Genomic DNA, 20569 nt, shown 5'->3' on the forward strand with positions numbered 1-20569 from the left:
ATTCCATTCATAGGAATTAGGGCTCATCTCTCCACATCACTTTTTGACCCACCTACAACACTCCAGTCCAGGGAACTGTCTCAAACAGTTACATTCCCTCCTTAGCTTTAGTGTGAACTGTGGTGAATCTTGGCAGGATTCCTTGGAAAGGTTGCTCTCCTCTACCCAAGAGGAAAGATTCTTAAAGACGTCCCCTCATATTCCCAGGAAATAAAGACCCCTTGGACCCACTCCATTCAGATCTTACTAGGTTCTCCAGGGAAGAGCAGTAGAAATTGGAGACTCGTGTGTCAACTACCACCTTCACCTCTGGGGCTCCCTGCCATCTCCTCTTGCTTTCTATGAAAGAAAGGAGCAGTCCCACCTTGACACTTCTCATCTAACTAGGGTCACTAGTGGTGACAGAGGCCGAGGGTAGTCTTCGTGATGGTCTCACCATCTGTTGCTTTCAGTATTGGGTACTTTCCAGAAGTAAAGCTGTTTATGGGGATACTATCTGAAATAATAAATGTAAGTTTTTGTCATTATTTTTGCAATAAATATTTTACCTTCCGACAGTCACAATGGCCCTGGGATGGGGAAAAGTGTGTATTTTCCCTTGAGACGAAGGATGGCATGATATGAGTGTTAGGTCACTGACTCTTGAATAGAAGAAATAAAAGAAAGTGTTTCCTTCTCAGATGTGTGGGAAGAGGAAGAGAGAGAGACAGACAGACAGACAGAGGAGAAAATCAGTTAGATGTGTGTGTCCTGATATCATCTTCTGAAAAATTCTGTAAGTAGTGGTATTAGATGGATGGGAAAGCTGGGTATAGAGGTGGAATGTGCAACAACACCGGGACCGTTATGACAGTTGGCAGATGAAAGATTTTTTGAAGCTTGTGAAGACACTTCACTCAGAGTGGATAGGGAGAGAATAGACCTATGTCTGCACTCCTGAACCTTCCTCAGTTCCCATTTGCTTTAGAAGAGATCAAGAATATCTCACCAGCAACATGGAAGTGTGCAGAAGGCAGTTGCATGCTTGTTGCTGAGCACACCAGAGTCCCTCTAATGGGGATGAAGGGATGTTGGGGCACGTTGGTCTACAAAGTGGGGTGTGCACACACACATGAGGTGGGTAAAAAGAGCTATTGAGGTGTTAAAATGAAACATTAGAAATTCTAAGCATATAAAAATGAAAAAGAAATTTTTAAATTAAAAAAAATCACATTTTTCCCATTTCTAATTTTATTGGATGTTTTATGATGATTATTGCATACTAATACGGTGTTAACAGTATGTAATTTGTAAATTAATATACATATATTGGAGATATGTGCTCAAAATCTTTTATTACTGCTGCATGTATTAGATTCTCAGGCTACTGTAACAAATGACCACAAACTGGGTGGTGAGAACATCAGGAATGTATTTTCTCACATTTCTGGAGGCTCGACATCTGAAGCAAGGTATTGGCAGGGCCAAGCTCCCTCTGAGGCCTCCAGGGCAGGATCCCTCCTTGCCTCTTTCTAGCCTCTGGTGGTTGCGGCAATCTTTGGTGTTCCTTGGCTTGTAGACGCTTTACTCCAATCTCTGCTTTCCTCTTTACATGGCATTTTCCACCATGTGGGTCTGTGTCGCCATGTGTTCTCTATTTTTTATGAAGACAACAGTCATACTGGATTTAGGGTCCACCCTAATACAGTATGGCCTCACGTTAACTAATTACATGTGCAAAGACCTTATTTCCAAATAGAGTCACATTCTGAGGTTCCGGGTAGACATAAATCTTTGGGGGCACACTATTCATCCGAGTGCAGTGTGAAATGAAAAATGATTAGAGACCATTGTTGTGGTAAATATTACACTGGGCACACTCATTGGAGTCAGCTTTGAGTTGCAACCAAATCTCAGGGGGACCCATAAGTCTAGCAAGAGAACAGTCCAATAAGGAAACAGTATTCACACTGCATAGGCACATAAGCAGAATCCAAAAACAGCACTCAGACTGTGGGCACCTGTGTACTGCCACCATGATATAGCTTAAGCGGAATCCTTTCCACCAATCCCCAGACATAATTTTATAGAGGAGAGGAGAAATAAGTAGAACTTAGTCTTGACTCAATAAGTGCCTGAAATGAAGCGGCCAAATTGGAAGAGCCTGAGGAATCTTTAATCATGAAATGTAAGTGGTCATCCCCTGTCCGCCATTAGTACCCATTGGACTGTGTACTGGAAAAGCAGGATTAGTTGTGGAAAACAAAGAAGGCATTTTGTCTTTGTACGACAGAGCCTAGTGTATTAAATTTTGTGATTTTGTTAACAGATAGTCTGTGAAAATGGGCCTCCCTCTCAATTTATGGTGTTTGTATCCCTCTAGTGGTTTCAAACTTCACCTAAAAACTGGCATCTCCCATATTATATGCAGTTTGAACCAGCTCACAGATAATGGAGGGCAGTGCTATTTAATGTTTAAGAGCAAAGTACATAGCTTGGACTTGGACAGACTTGGTTTCAAATCCTTGTTCTGCCATTTGATGAGGACATTGCATGTCCCTGCACAAGCAACCTAACCTCTCTGAATCCCAGTTATCTGATCTGGAAAATGGGGGATTCTAAACCCTATCACATAGGGTTGTCATGAGGGTGAAATTATATAATACAAATATAAATACATGCCCAGAACATAATAGGTTCTCACTTAATGTAAGCTATGGCTATGGATTACATTCCTTTCTCATTCAGGAATCTGCCCCAGGATCAGGGGGTGAATCCTGGACCACCTTCAGAGCATCCCAGCAACTTCCCTGGCTGTGCTACTGCACAATTTACCCTTAGTGTAATGTTTCATCACACGTGCCCCCTAAGCTTTGGTGGTCTTCATATTTTAAAATAATACCATATCCTTCATTTAAAGATGAGTGAGGAAATATTCTGCTATCGGCTGATTTCCTTGTGGCAGCACCTCACTAACTTGAAAGTCTGTATCATCTCTGTCACTGACATCTATTCACTAGATGCTCAAAAAGATCCATTCACTCACACATCTAATATTTTTGACTGTTTAATATGCACGAGGTACCGTTCTAGGAACCTGGGATACAGCAGTGAACTAAGCAAACAAACAAACAAAATCTTGATCCTATAGAGCTAACATCCTAGTAAAATAATGATGAGAGGATTGACCCATGGATGGACCCTCTGGCCATAGACTCCCAGTTGCTTGAGTTTCCAGAGAAATCAGACAGGACAGACAAGCTTTTCTCCCCACCTTAGTGGGAATGTGACCAGCTTCATAGTACACTTTCTTATCTATTCTTATATTTAGCAATGATAAGAATCATAATATCTGCTTAGCCCCCCTTGCACTTTACAGAGCAGTTGCATACACTGAACCTCATTTACTGTACCTCATCTTGTTGAGTAGGTATTAGCTTGGTTACATCCACTTTACAGTTGATGATATTGAGACTCAGAGAAGTGAAAGGATTTGTCCACTGTCACACAGCCCAGTGAAAGTGAGGAAGCCAGTCCTTCTGATTCCAAATCCCATTCTTGTAAGTAGTAAAAACAGCCAAAACCCATAAGGATTGAGAAAGTGGAGGATCATAAACCGGAGTGTGCAGGGCAAAGTGTGTGTGTGTGTGTTTTCACCAAAACAGAATGTTTATCAAGGGATGAAAGACAATTGCCTTAGTGCACTTAGTGATGTTTCTGCAGCCCTGTGGGCTTCTACCCACAGCCAAGCACGTAGTACCAAACCCGGCAGCCTGCTGGTTGACTCGCATGTCCTCCCTTCCCAAGCACCACAGTGTCTGACTCACCTGAGTCTTACTCTCACTGTACAGAGATCTCAGTGGCAGCAAGGTGCCCACTCTTGATCACGTGGGACAGGAAAAGATAGTCATTTCCTAATCATGTACTTATTAAGAGATAAGCACCCTCTATAGTCTTCCAGAGCTGGGGTGGGGTTAGGGGTAGATATGGAGAAGGAGCTCAGCTGGCACAGCTAGTCCAGGCTTGACTTCTCTGCCTTAGGAGGGAGACATGACAGGCTAGAAGCTGGGCTTGCTACCACCATTGGGGTCCAAAAGCCACAAACATGACTTCTGGCTAGTGATTCCTCCTTCCAATAAAGCAGTACACAGTGGGGTGCAGTGAAAGTGGATAGCTACCTGGGGTGGTAAAAATGATGCATCCCACCACTTCCCCCATGGCTTTTCCATCTCCATATTGGTGCCAACTGCACTTATGGAACTGTGTTCCGCCTACATGTGGAAACACGGATGCTGATATGGATAGACTGTGGGCTACGTTGAGGAAAACTCTAGCATAGAGGTCTAACTGGGTCCCTGCTACAGGTACAGCTTCTTCCATTCTCCTGGCATGTCCAGTTCTGACAATTTTCTTAAAACTGGTAATTCAGAGGCATTTTTTTCAAAATCTACTTCCTGATTTTATTCTCATACAGTCTCTTCACTGATCCACACACTTCTTGCCAGAACTAGAGAGCCACATGGGTCCTGATTAGAAGCGTGGCTGAAGAATATTGGGCTGATGGTTTTCCTGGTGCTTGGGACTTAGGGTCTAGCCTAGACGGCTTCACTCCCAGTTGCTTGAGTTCTGAACCCTACCCTATGGGAGTCTTCCGAGAGAGGGCAGAGGGCTTTGGGGGCAGCAGCTACACGGTGAGGGGAAGGAGGAGCCATTTCTCCTCCGCAGGCAGTGTGTGCTAGTTGACCAGGGCCCTGTGTTGATGCCCTCTGCTGCTGATGATCTTCAGAAGTTTTCACTCGATGGGTTTCTTAGTTATAGGTCCCAAGCCTCATATCAAAGACCAGCATGCCATGGACTGAGGTTTTCTCGGGGACTCAGTCTGATTTTACGGAGCTGGAGGGAGGAAGGGGCTGCCCGGAGACCCCTTGGGGGTTCTGAGGAAATATTCACTGTGTTGGCGGCTCCGGGTCACAGGGTAGGATTCCCCGGCCTTCCCTCGTCACATTTCTTCTTCCTTCCAGATAACTGTCTGCTACTTTGCACGATGATCTCCCATTCCCTGTCCTGACATGTAAGTTGCTTGTACTCCTTCAGCACTCCCTGCACACGTGCACTCTGTCTTCTTTCAGGGGGCGGGATTCTTGAGACTAGTGTTTGGAGGGAACAGCAGATATACCTGTTTTCTTTTCACAGCTACATTCCTAGAGGGTCATGCCAGAGGGGAGGGAGGCCTCACAGCAGGGAGAGGAAGAAAGCAGCTAACAATGAACAGAAGGAGCTGAGAAACAAGCTGCCATGTCTCTGGCCTTTGGAGCTATCCAGGCTGGATACCAGGAACCGGGTTCTTCTGTGACCCAGGGCTCCAGAGAGGCTGTAAGTGCCACCTCCTCACAGTAACGGCTGCTCAGCAACTGGAACAGTGTTGCCCACCCTCAACTTTCCCACCTTAACATTTTTGTGGATGATGATGATGTGTGTGTGTGTGCATGTGTGTGTGTGTAGCGTTAAGAATGAATACCTATATATAGTTGTTATTATAATTCTTATCATATTCACTATCATCATTATCACCTTCCTGACTATGCACTGAAAGTATACACACAAATGTTAGCAGAGGTAAACTCTGGATGTTGGGATTAAGGCTAAATATAACCCCAGGTCTTTATACTTTCAGGGCTTGAAGAAATGTGTGCAACGAACATGAAGCTTTCCCACAGTCATAAAACACAAAAAGCTACAAAGTAAGTTTGATCTCTCCTTGACTCTCAAGGCCCAGGGGAAGTCTTGAACACTGTGAGTCTTCATTTTAAACTCCTGTACTGCTTTTGTGCACACAACGCTCTTGACACTTCCATGAGCAATTGAATCATTTGGTATTTTTCTCTTCTTTTTACTTGCAATTTCTTGTTATTTAATTTCCCTCATGATAAGAACAGTATTTTGTAATAATTCCCTTGCAATAGAAACCGCTGATTGAATGTCTCTGATGGGCCAGGCACTGTGCCAGAGCAGGAAGCATGAAACTGCAGTCCATGGACACTTGCTGCTTCACCAAAGTGTGTTATTGATCTGCGGTAAGTACATAATTTGACAGTTCATGTTTAGAAAGTTCTATAGCATATGGCGAGAGTCTCTATGATGTTTAAAATAATCGGGGCTTGTGTTTTGTGTGTCTTTGCCATTTTCCTTCTTTCTATTAATTCATTTTCCTTGCATTATACAAATGTGTTGATCCGAGAGTGACTGACTTGGGAAAAGACAAATACTCATCCTTCACCTTCACAGATAGTTTGAGAAGCAGCAGCCTGGGAACTTTGTGAAGATCAGCTGATTTATTTTCCACAACGTGTCTATAAAGCAGGATGCATTATGACTGTTATGGAGGTGTATGCGGAGGCTGACCCAAGTTAGATGACTTGCACTAGGTCCCCAAGCCATCGTGGTAGACACCTTGGGGTTGGGACCAACATGTTCCCACTTGGCTTGCATAGTTTACCTCAACTGCTGCTGCTCCATTGGTGCCCAGCACTTGTTTATCTTATCAGAACTTCAGAAGTACTGATTACACAATCCTGGCGGCTGCTCTCCACCTCACAGCATCTTATGGGCAATGCTGCCTGAGGACAAGCTCGATGTCGGACTTTAGTACGGTCTCTGCAGCAGGACTGGGAGCATCCTGGAGGAGCTAGCCTGTGCAAAGAGGGACATAGTTTCAAGCATGTAAACTAGAGTGCTGTTTGAAGGGAAAACAGAGTCAAACGATACTAAATGTCCATTTGTCCTTGATTGCTGTTTCTGGGTCAGGGCTACTGGAGAGGGTAGGAAGTGGGTATGTGCCTTAGAGGAGTGCATCTATAAAATAGGCCTCCGTCCATATCTGTGTCCCCTATGGCCCCAGGGCCCTCTCTTCTTCCTCTGTTCCTTTCTTCTCATTGAGTCTGAACTCATTCTCATTGGCTCAGATCAGCCATAGGATCATTATTTTCCTGGGATAGGCCTGGACCCTGTGGCCTGAGACCCAATCCTGTGAAATCTTTATCTAGCCTCAGGCTTACCCTGCAGATGGGGCCCCACCCCAGGGAGAAGCTCATTCCTTGGGGTCATATCAGATGGGATCTTTTGCCAGACAGGTTTTGTAGGGAGTGGAAAGACGCCAGAATGAAGCTGACTGGAGGAAGCCCCACAGAGAGCAAAGAGACTGAGAGCCTGCACATGCGTGTGTGCGTGTGTGCGTGTGCTTGTCTATATATGTATGTCTATAGATTTGGGACACTATACTTTAGTATAGTGTCCCAAATGGCACAGTGGCTTTTTAGTTTGATCAGAGTTGTTAATGTCCCCAGGGAGTTACTGTCCTGGCTTGGTCAGACAACAGCCTTCAGGTAGTAAGGCTATTCTAGGAGTCAGGGAGAGGGAAGTTCTCTGGTCCTGGGATGTCTGTTCCACTTGAAGCTGGACCAGCCTTCAGAATAAGGGTCTGTTTTAAGCAAGTCAAGATCACAGGGGTTCTGCCAATCAGCCTCAGACTCAGAACAGAGCTCCATCACTGAAGTAGCAGTGTCACACAGGAAACTGAGGCTGATGCTCTGACATACAGATGGTGGCTATTGTGTGGTCCTTTGAAGCAGCGGTGGTTCAGTGGGGAGGCTTGTTACCAGTGTAGGGGTCAGCAAGAGTAATTCCACACTGAGACTTGCCAGCAGGTCTGAGCCTATGGTTATCAGACACTCTTGAGAATCAGACTGTTTGGGCTCAAAATTTTACTCCTCCAACTGTTTGCTAAGTGCCCTTGGCCAGTCCACCTGACCAACTTGTGTAGCACATCTCTAACTTGTAAAATGGGGATCACGATATAAGCTCCATCACAGAGTTGTTTGGAGTATTAAAAGTTACTAAGGTGCTCTGAAGTGCAACTGGCACATAATAGATGCTCAACACACAGGGAGGTTCAACAAATAAGGCAGGTGCCTGACCTCAGCTAGAAGAGCTCAGGGGGCCAGAAAGCCTTGCTGACCTCTACCCCATCCAGTAACGAGATGATTTGCAACTCCTTGTGCATGCTCTAGCCCTCCTCTTTATGCAAGGGCCACGTAACCTCCTGCCTTATCAAAGTTACTGCTCCAAAAAATCTCTCTGCCTTCGCTGTGCTGTTGATTTCACGCCTCTCCCCTGTGTACTCCCCCATCAGCACAATGCTATTTCTGCCATCTGAAGTAAATCTTCTCACGACTCCCTCTTCCTCCACCAGATGCTGACCAACTTCTTTGCTCCCCTTTGCAACAAAACTCCTTTCAAGGCTTGTCTGTACTCACTGACTCCCCCAGCTTCCATTCTCTTAAGCCTGTCCAAAGCAGGCTTTATCATCCACTTCTCCAATGAAGCTGCCCTCATCAAGGTCACCAGGGACCTCTGAATTGCTAATTCCAGTGCTCAGTTCTCACTCCTCCTCTTATTTCACCTGGCATCAGCACTTTGAGCGTAGTTGACCACTGGCTCTCCCTTGGTACACTTTTGCCTCACATGGCTCCCAGGACACTACACTCTCGGTCTATAGCGCTGCTGGCCACTTCTCACTCAGTCTCCTCAACTGGTGCCTCCTCACCTCCTCTTCTCCCTGATCCCTTTATGCCGCAGGTCTCTGTCCATGATCTTCTTCTCTTCTCTACGTACACTCACTCCTTAGCCAACCTCAAATAGTCTCATGGCCTTCTAATGCCATCTCTACATCTTAGGCACAACCTTTCAGACACATTCCTGACTTCTGTGAAACTGAATTCTGAACAACTGCTTACTCAACTCATATGAGTGTCAAAGAGACATCTTAATTCAATATGTCCAGAACTGAATACATGATACCCTCCCTCACCTATAAAACCTGTTGCAACTAGAGTATTCCCCGTATCCGTTGGCAGCTATCCCACTCTACTAGTCGCTTGGGCAAAAAAAATGTGGAGTCAGGCTTGACTCCTCTCTGACACTCCATATCGAAACCATCAGGAATTCTGTTAGGTCAGCCACAAAGTGTATCCAGAAACTGAGCAGTTCTCATCATATCTGCTGTGACCAGGATGCTCCAAACCACCATCACCATCTCTAGCCTGACTTACAGCAATAGCTTCCTACCTGGTCTTCCTGCTCCCACCCTTGCCTGTTTTCTCTGTATTCTCAACATAGTAAGTAATCAAAGTGATCCTTTCAGAAGGTAATTCACATTGTGCTACTCCTCTGCTCAATCCCTTACTGCCTCCCTCCTCCCACCCCCCTCACATTCACTGCAAACAAGAGCCTAGTTCCTTACAATGACCTACTAGGCCTTACATAATGTGGGATTCTGTTCATCTCTCTGACCTTATCTCCAGTTCTTGTCCTTTTTGCTCACTCCACGCCAGCTGCACTGGCCTCTCCACCCTTCTCCAGATGTGCTAGACGCTCCCAGGCCTTTGAGCCTTTGCACTGACCGGTCCTTCTGCCTGAACAACGCTTCCTTGATATATCAGCAAGGCGAACCCCCTCACCTTCTTCATTTCTTTGTTCAACTGTCACCTCCCCAGTGAGGACCACCCTGCTCCACCCATTAGTATTGAATTTAGTACTCCCTTTATTTCTTGGCATTTCCCATCTGCCTTACCCTGTTCTGGTCAGCTTACCACTGCTCCTTCCCCCACCAACCAGAGCACTTATCACCTTCTAGGTCCAGTATACTTTGTTATTTCAAAGTCTTTGTACAAGAGAGCTCGTGATTTGTTCATATATGTTTCCCAGGTGACTGGCACAAGTAGACCTTTGTAAACACGTGTAGAGTGAGTGAATGGATGAATTATTAGAAAATCACAGCATCCAAAATAACGTAGGCCCAGCTATTTTTGTGACTTCACAGGCCGAAAATGAATCAACGGGCTCCTTGATCAGAGTTACAGGAGAAAGTTCAGGCACTTCTCATGTGTTGCCCATTTTGAGATAACATTTGCAAGGGTGTTGTTTGTCACAGGAACTGAGGCAGAAGTTGACCAGTCAGGAAGTGGGCCTGATTTCAGCAGCTGTTGGTGGGTTCTCCCTTCCCCTCCAAGTCACCCTGTGTGAGCTTTATGCCTGTTAGGTGAAGCGTACAAGCCAAGAGTCCACTTTTCCTCCCAAAACCTGTTCTCCAAGCTCTGGATTGCTCTGGAGTTGTTCTTCTTATATAGCTTTGGCTGAGCTGAGACTCTCCTTTGTGGAAGGATCCTCACACAGATTTTCAAAGAAATTCCATTAGCTCTTTGAGGTTTAACTGTTTCATGACCCACAAGCCCTGGAGTAGCCTGTAAACCAGTCTCAGTACATCTTCATACCAATCACCTTTCTCCACCGCCACCACGACTTCAACATCATTTCCTTCCAAAAGCTGGAATTCTATGCTTCTGCCAAAGGAAGGAGACAGAGGGATCCTGACTGCTTCGCATCTCACAGGGGTGAATGTGAGCCCAGGCAGAATCCACATCTGTCTTTCACCATGACCGTGGTCTGCTGTGCACCTGGCCAATGAGGCCAGTGCCACGACACTGGGCCCAAGGAGGACACCCTTCAGCCTGTCTTTTTGCATGGGCAGATACCCACTGCTTGCTGCCTGTGTCCTACCCCAGGAACTCTATTCTGCTCAAGTTAAGAAGTCCTCCTGGGCCATTTTGCCTTCCGGGTTGGAAACATCATCAATGAGCAATGTTGCAGGCCCAGAAAGGTTGCTCTTTGGTTGGTCCACCGTGCGACAGCCAGGACCTAGGATTTGAGGATTCATGGAGTGCTCAGGGTGGCGAAGTTTATGAGCAACGTGTTGTGATGGGGAAGACACCCTTGTTTTGGAAGAAAATCGTCATTCTACAGAGAGCAATGCCTCAAGGATGCCTGGCAATTGGGGCCGCAACAAATGAGCATAAACGGACGCCCACAGCTGCTTAATGGCTTCTTAATCCTACTTTCCCACACCTCCTCACCCCTCCCGCATGCTCCTTCTCACTTTTACCCTGGGTTGTGGTCAAGTTTGAAGACAAAATACTTCCCCAAGTCTGGGTGGAGCCCCAGGTGTCCTGGTGATGATGCAGTCTGCCTGTCATTTTCATGTAACAGTGTGGGCTTTAGACTTGGCCCACCCTGGGTCATTTCCAGGGCAGTCACTGACCAACCGGTAACCAACCAGGTAACCCCAGCAACTTGCTTCTGGTATCTGACCCTGAGTTTCTTCCTCTGTAAACTTGCCCTAGTGGCTCCTACCTTGCCAGACTGCTGTGAAAGTTAGAGACAATGTATGCAAGCAGCAGTCAAAGTGCCTGGCACAATTTACGCACTCAGGAAATGTCAGCTGCCCCTCTTGCTATGCATTGAGGACTTCTGGGCTCTCTACCCCTGAGTTCCCTAAACAGCTGGAGTTTTCTAGAACCCAGAAACTCAATCCACTTCTGTGGCATCTTGGCAACTAAAAGTGCAGCTTTTCCACTCACTTTGTGGAGACTCTGCTGGGGTGGGGCCAGCTTAGGTTGCTGATTTACGAAGCAAGAGGCTCTTAGCTTGTGTCCTATCTGGATACTGCTCAAAGCTGAAAGAATTCATGTAACTGAAACAATGAGTAGTATCTTTTGCCCACCACCTTCTAGAAGCCCCTTTCCCTGCCTGTCCCTCAGCCCTGTCATTCATTTCACAGCCACCGGAAATCCCGCCCTTGTTCAGTGTTCACCTGAGCAAATGAAGATTAACTCTTTGCAGTACCAAGGTAGTGTGTTGGCGTGGGGAGGGGTGGGAGACACACTGAACTTCCAGGCCAAGGGGGGAATGAGCCTGGGCCATTGGTTGCTCTCTTGCTGGGCTGGGGAAAGTCACCCAGTCCTTGGCGCATCCCTGGGGAGCCTCTTGCCTGAGACCTTCAGGATTCCAGCAGTCGTCTGTTTTAGTGCAGCTTGCGGTGTACTCCCACTCTTCTCACCCTTTGTCCTGGGCACTGCTGATTCCCTGACTGAATTCAGCTTCTTGGACCATACTTGCAAATAGCCATTTTAGACGACTTGATGATTATTCCCCACCAGAGCCAAAGGAAACCTGGATTCAGACAGGGTTTGGAAGGACATTATTTCTTTCCCTGAGCTAGCTGGCACTTCCTGCAAAACGGGGAAGAGGGGATGGTGGTGGCGGTGGTTGTGGTGGTGGTGGTGGTGGTAATCTTACTGACCTGACAGAAAAAATGTGTGGCAAGCCCCCAGTACAGAGATGCTCAACAAATCTTTGCTCTGCAGGTTCTCCCACTTACTAGTTGACTAACCTGGAGGTGACTGACTTCTATGAGCCCCTTCCCGTAAAAGGGGGAGAGGTTAAAGTCAGCCTTGTTTCCAAAAGGATTTGAGGCTACAGTTGGGGTTACTGAGAACTGTCCCACTGACTTCACATGTTTCCTTTGAAGATAGAGACCTTGTGAGTACATTGGCAGGCAGAGAAGGACAGCAGGGTGATCTACAGGGAAACACTCTGGATTTACTGGGAATGGACATGGGGTGTTGTCTAGGATCTGTCACTTGCCACCCCGGTGGCTCTAGACCAGAAAGTCACTCAGTAATCTGAACCTCAGATTCATACCTTGTCTACCTCTGGAGCGGGTATGGACAAATTTGGCTCCTCCAGGGCCAGAAACATGCCTTCTGATCTTCCACAGCCTCAGTGTCTGTCACACTGCCTGAATCAGAGAGGCTCCCACCATTCTCTTGTTTGCCGAATGAATTTGGAGCCGCTGAGGGGTCATGCTTCCTACTTTCGTTCGAAGCCTCCTTTGCCCGCAGGCTGATAACTATGGGTCCCTGGGCCTTTGCCAGAAAGTCATTTGCTAACTTACCCTGGGCCCAGTGACTTTGCCTGGCACACAGGTGGAAGCAGGTAAGACTGCCTGGGGGCAAAGAAAGAAGAAGGTGCCCTGGCCACTCTTTTGTGTGTGACAGCTGCTCCCTCTGAGACCCAGGGGGCTAGATGGGGCACCCTCCCTTGGTGATCCCTATTAGGGGACTTAGTTCTTACAGTGTTTAGCTCTCGGGATAAGTGGGGTCGGCTTTGGAGGTGGCCAACCTTCTAATGCGTGCTCTCTGCCTGTAGCTGATTTGAATATGAGGGATGACTCCTACCTCTCCAGATGTGCCACAGGGCAAGGTAGAGGATTCAGAAGCCCCTGGTGATAGAACGGATGGGAAGAGCATTGAGCTCCTTGGTACAATGAGGAAAGAAAGTGTAAAAGTTCCTGGAGGTGGGAAGAAACCTGATACCACAAGACTTCATACACCATGGGCCACCATGCCAGGTAGCCCTCTGGATTTAAATACACTGGCTGAAGGAGAGAGTCAAAGTGCTAATTCTGCCCTACCTGCCCACCACCCCCTACCCCGATACACCCACACTTTAAAGCAATTTGTGCACCCTAACAAGACAGTTCCTGAGAGAGGTGCCAGTTTACCTTTCAGAGATACCACAGGTCGACTCCTCTCTCTGGTTCATCCAGGAGGCTCTGCTTTTATGGAGCCTTTTTCTTTTCATTATTCCGGGATTATCATTATTATTAACCACTTTTGTTCTCATTAAAATTAGTCGTAACTCCTGCCCTTTGAGACTCTAGCCCCTGTTCCCCTCTTCCCCACCTCATTCTTTTTTCTCCACTTTCCGCTTGACATGACCCTAATACTTCAGTAAAAAATTTGTTTCTTCCCTAATGTCCATGCTGCCTTTAGTGCCTCAAGTTACTCCCTTCCCCATCTCCAAGATTACTTTCAGACCTCAGGTTGTCACTAACCAAGAATTTTCTGACAGTCCCATCTTTTTCATTTCTCTAGTACCCTACAATGTCCTTTTGCCTGCAACCACCCCTCTCCCCCGTCCTCCTCTCAAGCTGATTTAAGTGCATTCTCTATTTCCACAGCACCCTGTGATACTCCCTTCCCTTTGTCAATGCCCCATCCTCCAAGCTGGGTCACGTTTCCAAAAAATACCTAATACACGTTATTTTCATAGTATGCTCTGATGTCCCTTTCAAATCCCCCCAACCTTATTTAAGCATCTCTTGGATTTTCATAGCACCCTATCATGCCCTCTTTCCTGTCCCACTCTCCAAGACAGGTCACATAAGCTTTTCTACATTTTCATGGCACCCCATGCTCACTCCCTATTACAGCATTTACCACACTGCCAGTTGACATATTTGTCTCTCTCACATAATCTAGAATATTCTTTAGAGCTGAGCACTGTGTCTGAGGAGTATCCCCAGAACCTACATTGGTGCCTCACACATAAGTGGTGGTCAATAAATGGACAGGGTGTCCTCGTCATTAAGCTTTTATTTTTTTCTATATTCTGCAGTAACTAAGCAAAATCAAGGTAGTTGTCAATTTTCTTTACACAACAGCAGACACAAAGGTTTTCAGAATGGCAAGACATAAAAGAATTCTCCCATCCTTCTCTCACATTTTACTGGTTATTTCAAACTTTTAAGAACAGCCTATTTTAATGATATAAAATATGTATCAGATCACAGAATATGATGCAAAGACTTCAGTTTATAACGTTAGCAAAACTGTTATACTAAATATCAATGACTGAAAAAAATATATCTCCTTCAATGGTATTTTAAAACATATTATGACCTTAATCAACACTGTATTAAAATGAATGAAATTTACAATATTCAAAGTAAACGTTCTGTTTCTCAAACAATTAGCACTGATCACAAATACCAAATACAGTGCCCCACTCCCCATTACATTCAACTAAGGACCCAGATGATCTACTCCTTGGGGTACCTTTGAAGCTCTTTCCAATCCCCCTCAAGAGTGTGCTGCATATTTCCCTAAGGGGCAGAATAACCCCTAGCACCTGAATTGAGGATAGCCTCAACTTCTGCATCATCATCAGAATCCCAATCGTAATTACATGGCCAGTCCTTGGAGCATCGGTTACGCACCCTTGCCACAAAATGCATGACTTTCAGCTTGCTTGATTCCACGTGTGCTCGAGGTCCCCAGAAGAATTCGTACTCCACAGGACTGCTACGGGGCACCGGCTTATAAATCAGGTACCCTCTGCGCACAAACTCTTCTGTAACGACCTTCTTTGGATCTCCAAAGATGCTGTGCTGCCGGCCAGGCTGCATCCCCAACTTTCCCAGCACTTTCCAGACCAGGGCCTCCTTGGCGCTGTTGCCCATGATGAAGATGAGGGCTAATATAGACATCAGGAGACTTTTCTTGGTGCCTTGAAAATTGCTCCTGGGTACCGAGGGCTTCTGCGCTAGAGCAGTGCTCGAGGCTTCCTCAGGAGTGGTGGAGGCCTCCTCTGGAGTGCTTGGGTCTTCCTCTGGGCCGCTCAGGTCGTCCTCAGGGGTGCTCGGGACCAAAGAGGCGGCCATCGGGGTCTCGGAGGTTTCTGAGGCCTGTATCTTACGATTGTTGCGGTTCTCTTCTGCGGCCCTTGCGTTACGGCGACGCCGACTCTTTCGTCCCCGTGGCATATCTTCTGCTAGGGGCACGGAGCCTATAGCAATCCTAGGGAAAGATGACTGTAACCTCTGCAGAAAAAAGCTATCTCTACTTTAAGAAGTGGCCGCCGCTGAAGCCACCAACGTCAATAGAGTCTTTGTAACAAGGGAGACGTTTTCAGCTACAAAGCTAACACCCACGCAAGCCGACTTGCACTAGCAGCCGCCCCCAGCGCTCGCCCCAGCAGCAAAGCACAAGAATGCAGGGCTGAATTGACTCCGCCTCACCTGCCACGCAATCCCCAAACTCCAAAAGGAAGTGGGCGGTTCCTACAGGCAGACTTCCGCTGTCAGATAGAAGAACGGACAGGCCTAAGCAGGGGTGGGACTAGGGGAGAAATGACGGCTTGGGATTGGCAAGGACAGGGGTATGTAAAGAAGAAATAAATATAGGGTTCCTGCATTTTTCAGTCTAGTACAAGATTGGCTGGCGGGTCTTGGGAAAGAGTGTGTCTCTACTCTATTCCCAGACTGGGGGTGTGTTTGAGACAATGGGGGAGGGACAGGAGTGTATTCTTAGAAGGAATCAGCTGCTCCCAGCTCTTCTTTCCTGTCTTGGCTTACACAGCATATTCATTCACAGGCCTTGTTTTCAGAAGGTGGCTCTGTGTATACTGATTAATTCCTGGGCCTGCATAAGACCCAGATAAGATGGCTGTGGCCGAAGCGCTGGGTGATGAGAGGAGATGGGACTGCAAAAACGAACAGTGTGCAAGAGGTGCAGAGCCTTTAAAATGTTATATATTCACGAGATTATTAAGCAGGGCACTGACTGGATCAGACTTGCATTTGTATGGCCTCACAGAGGAGCAGACTATTGTCTGGCAGGTCATTTAGGAAGCACTTAGAATAAGAAGCAAGAGGGAATGAAAGTGAGCCTTAAGGTGGTTGCCATGGGGATGGAGAGGCAGAAAGACATTTTAAGGGTGATAACTGACAGACTTTAGAGACTGATTGGATGGAAGTGGTGAATAGGGAGTGGGTGGTAGAGTGCAGGTTGGCTCCAAGGTTTCCTGGTTCCAGTCTACCTCAATACCAGATTTATTTTGCTTCTTTCTTTCATTCTGTAATCCGAATATAATTCATAGCATACTCTAAACTTTATCCACTCCAGGTCTTGGCTCACTGTTTCCTCTGTGTGAAATGCCTTTCCTCTCATCTCCAATTACCTAAATTCCAACTGCTTGCTCAGAGGCCTCTTCCTCCCTGAAGCTCTTCTTGGTCGGCACAAAAGGGTAATGAGCCCATTTTTATTCCCCATTTTTTGCTCTCTATAACAAGCATTCTGTATCTTTCGTATGTCATTCCAAAGCTACTATTTTGCACAAGTCACTTCACCTCTCTGAGCCTCCATTTCCTCATCTATAGAGTGGAGTTAATTAAAGTACCAGTGGTCTCATAGGGTGGTGAGAATTAAATGAGAAAATAAATAAAAAGCATGCATCACACAGAAAGCACAGCCTCTGTCTCTCGCAAGGTGCTTCAAGCAGTGTGTGAGAGTGGCATTTAATAAATAAATGCACATTGAAGGAATACATGAAACGGAAGATTTTGTGCATGTTTTTACCTGAACTTTTTTTTTTTTATTTCTATTTGGCGGTACGGGGGCCTCTCACTGTTGTGGCCTCTCCCGCTGCGGAGCACAGGCTCCGGAAGCGCAGGCTCATCGGCCATGGCTCATGGGCCCAGCCGCTCCGCAGCACGTGGGATCCTCCCGGACCCGGGCACGAACCCGTGTCCCCTGCATCGGCAGGTGGACTCTCAACCACAGTGCCACAATGGAAGCCCTACCTGAACTTTTTTTTTTTTTAATTTTTTTATTTTTTAAATTTTTTAATTAGTTTCTGCTTTATAACAAAGTGAATCAGTCATACATATACATCTGTTCCCACATCCCTTCCCTCATGCATCTCCCTCCCTCCCACCCTCCCCATCCCACCCCTCCAGGCGGTCACAAAGCACCGAGCTGATCTCCCTGTGCTCTGTGGCTGCTTCCCACTATCTATCTACCTTACGTTTGGTAGTGTATATATGTCCATGCCTCTCTTTTGTTTTGTCACAGCTTACCCTTCCCCCTCCCCATATCCTCAAGTCCATTCTCAAGTAGGTCTGTGTCTTTATTCCCGTTTTGCCCCTAGGTCCTTCATGACTTTTTTTTTTTTTAATTCCGTATATATGTGTTAGCATACGGTATTTGTCTTTCTCTTTCTGACTTACTTCACTCTGTATGACAGACTCTAGGTCTATCCACCTCATTACAAATAGCTCAGTTTCGTTTCTTTTTATGGCTGAGTAATATTCCATTGTATATATGTGCCACATCTTCTTTATCCATTCATCTGATGATGGACACTTCGGTTGTTTCCAGCTCCGGGCTATTGTGAATAGAGCTGCAATGAACATTTTGGTACATGTCTCTTTTGGAATTATGGTTTTCTCAGGGTATATGCCTAGTAGTGGGATTGCTGGGTCATATGGTAGTTCTATTTTTAGTTTTTTAGGGAACCTCCATACTGTTCTCCATAGTGGCTGTACCAATTCACATTCCCACCAGCAGTGCCTACCTGAACTTTTTAAAAGCAAGTGGATGCTTTATACTCGCTTGGCTGGAAGAGGCGAAATGTTTGTTTGACAGGATTTCAGATTGTAATCCCAATGAGGGAAGTGGTCCTGTCTCTCCCCTTGATGTCTCCTAGCCCTTGGTAGAGTTGGTAGGATAGGATATGTCTACACCCAGTGAATAAGTTCCGGGGTGGGAAAATGTGTCCCGTTTAGAAAGCAGAATTGCCAGCTGAATCACCCAACAAGGCCCTGTCCTCTGTACATGTGTAGAAAGGGAATGCCTGGTACTGAGGAACTCAATATGAGCATTGAACTCAGATATGGGAACATGAGTTCTGGCCCCGCCCCTGCCATTTACAAGCTCTTGACCTTGATGAGTTTAACCTAACATCTCTGTCCTGTGATTCATCCTCTGAACAAGCAGAAAAGGCTAATCCCTCTTGCCCTGTATGCCAGGCTTCTTGTGAGGCTCTCTGAAAATCCAACAGCACATACCGGCAACCCTGAGTTAGAGCAGGTTCCTCTGAGTTCAGTTGTTTCTTGTTTATATGTTTTGTGTTTGCTGTTTGGGAATCTGTGTGACAAGAGGATTGCAGAATCACCCATATTGTTTCCAAAAGCTTCTCCTTTCTGATGGGGTTTTATGGGAATGCAATCCAGCAAACTAATTTTCTTCCCAGGGGTTACTTTCTAACTCAAGTTTTCTTTATACCCAGAGCCTACCAAGACCTCCCGTTGGCGAAGCCTCACCATTAACGAACTTGGGGTAGTGTATGCTTGTTGCTGCATTACCTTCTGTCCACCAACCAGCTGACTGAGGAGGGATGCCATTTCCCTGTCACTCCATTCATTTTAGTGAACCTTTGTTCCAACCCACAACAAGGACGAGGCAGCTCTGCATAGCACCCAGGAAGATCAGAGCCTATCCTTAAGCAGTGTACAACCTAGGGCTGTGGCTCTCAACAGATTTCCTCAAAGGAGTAATCAGGAACAGGCTTTAGGTTGTGAGCTACTCTCAGTGTTCCCAAAAGCTTAACAGAAATCACATTTATGTAAGACAGACCACAGAGGTTATTAGTCAAGAAACACAGTGTTTTTAATAGCAAGAATGTTGCCAGGCATGATAGTAACAGGAGGAACTCGTAAAACCATGCCTTGGGACATTGTGGACCACAGGTCTGTCTAGAGTAAGTAGGACATGACAAAGGAAGGGCGGCTGACTTGTGAGGGCCTGAGAAGTACAAAGAGAGGAGGGAAGCTAACATTGCTGTGGCAGGCTATGTGCCTAAACTACCTCCAAACTGGAATCTTTACAACAACCTCCAATCACTAGTGAAGCTAGAGAGAGATTAACTCTCTTGCCCAAGATCACAGTACTGCTGTTGAATGTCAGTATTGGGGCTCACATCTTCAGATTTCTAAGCTCCAACCTCTGCCATCGCACACCTCACAGCTGCTCCACCTGAGCACACGTTTGGTGGTGCCAGGAGGCTTAACATGGAAGGGAGTGTTCTCGCTCCCTTGGGATAGGAGCAGAAGGGAAGGAGATGAGAAAAGGGACACAGATGTGTAGAAGGGCAAGACAAGGCTCCTCACTCACCTTACTAGGTTTTCCATACTTGGCTCTGCCCCTTCCAAGCTGTGTCAAGTCCAGCATGTTATTTAACCTTTCTAAGGCTCAGTGTCTCCATCTGTGAATAAGCAGACCATAGTGGTGTTGTGAAGATTAAAGGGAAATATCTCATGCAAGATGAGGTAGGTTGAAAATGGCCCCCTGGTTCTCAAAGATATCCACGCCCCTAAACCCAGAATCTGTGAATATGCTACCTTATATGGCAAAGGGGAATTTTGCAGGTGTGATTAAGTTCAGGATCTTTAGAGGAGGATTATCCTGGACTATCTGGGTGGGCCCAAGGGAAACAGAGAGTCCCTATAGAAGGGGGACAGTAGAGTTAGATTCAGTGAAAGATGTAAGGATGGAAGCAGAGATCAAAGAGGAGAGAAGATGCTACATTGCTGGCCTTGTAGATGGAGGAAGAGGGTATGAGCCCAGGAAAGTAGGCCGCCTCTGGAAGCTGAAGAAGACAAGGAAATGGATTCTCCCCTTGAGCCTCCAGGAGGAACACAGACCTGCAGGCACATTTTAGACTTCTGACCCCCAGAACTGTAAAATATTAAATTTGATTGCCTTAAGCCACTAAATTCGTGGTAATTTGTTACATCGGCAGAAGGAAACTAATACACAAGTCATATGTGTGCCTCACTCATGCGGAGTGCCTAATGAATAAGAACTGTGACTACTCATTGAGGTGAATTTATATTATTGTCATATTTTCAGTGAAAGTACTGGGAGGAACTTGGGAGGGATACGAGACTGGGCTGGATACCTTGGCAGCAATTCTTGTGGGTGTTGATGCACCTTGTTCTTCTCTGGGGCTGTCTACTAACCCCCCTATCCCAGGCACTGTCCTGGTTATATGACCAAGTTTCGTTAGGCATTGC

The 20569-nt window shown here is 46.3% G+C and overlaps 1 protein-coding gene across 1 annotated transcript; it reads right to left on the reverse strand.

Moving 5' to 3' along the window:
• Window positions 1-14291: 14291 nt before the first annotated feature.
• MAGEH1 (MAGE family member H1) lies at window positions 14292-15726 on the reverse strand. Its single transcript, XM_081222214.1, has one exon. It carries the CDS (start codon window positions 15476-15478, stop codon window positions 14819-14821), a length of 660 nt encoding a protein of 219 aa, XP_081078340.1. The 5' UTR covers window positions 15479-15726; the 3' UTR covers window positions 14292-14818.
• Window positions 15727-20569: the final 4843 nt, after the last annotated feature.

The sequence above is a fragment of the Mesoplodon bidens genome (genome assembly GCF_964165515.1).
Source record: "Mesoplodon bidens genome assembly, chromosome: X".
NCBI classification, from domain to species: Eukaryota; Metazoa; Chordata; class Mammalia; order Artiodactyla; family Ziphiidae; genus Mesoplodon; species Mesoplodon bidens.

Coding starts and splice junctions, on each gene's coding strand:
- MAGEH1 (XM_081222214.1), bottom strand. CDS start 15,478: ATGCCACGGGGACGAAAGAGTCGGCGTCGCCGTAACGCAAGGGCCGCA.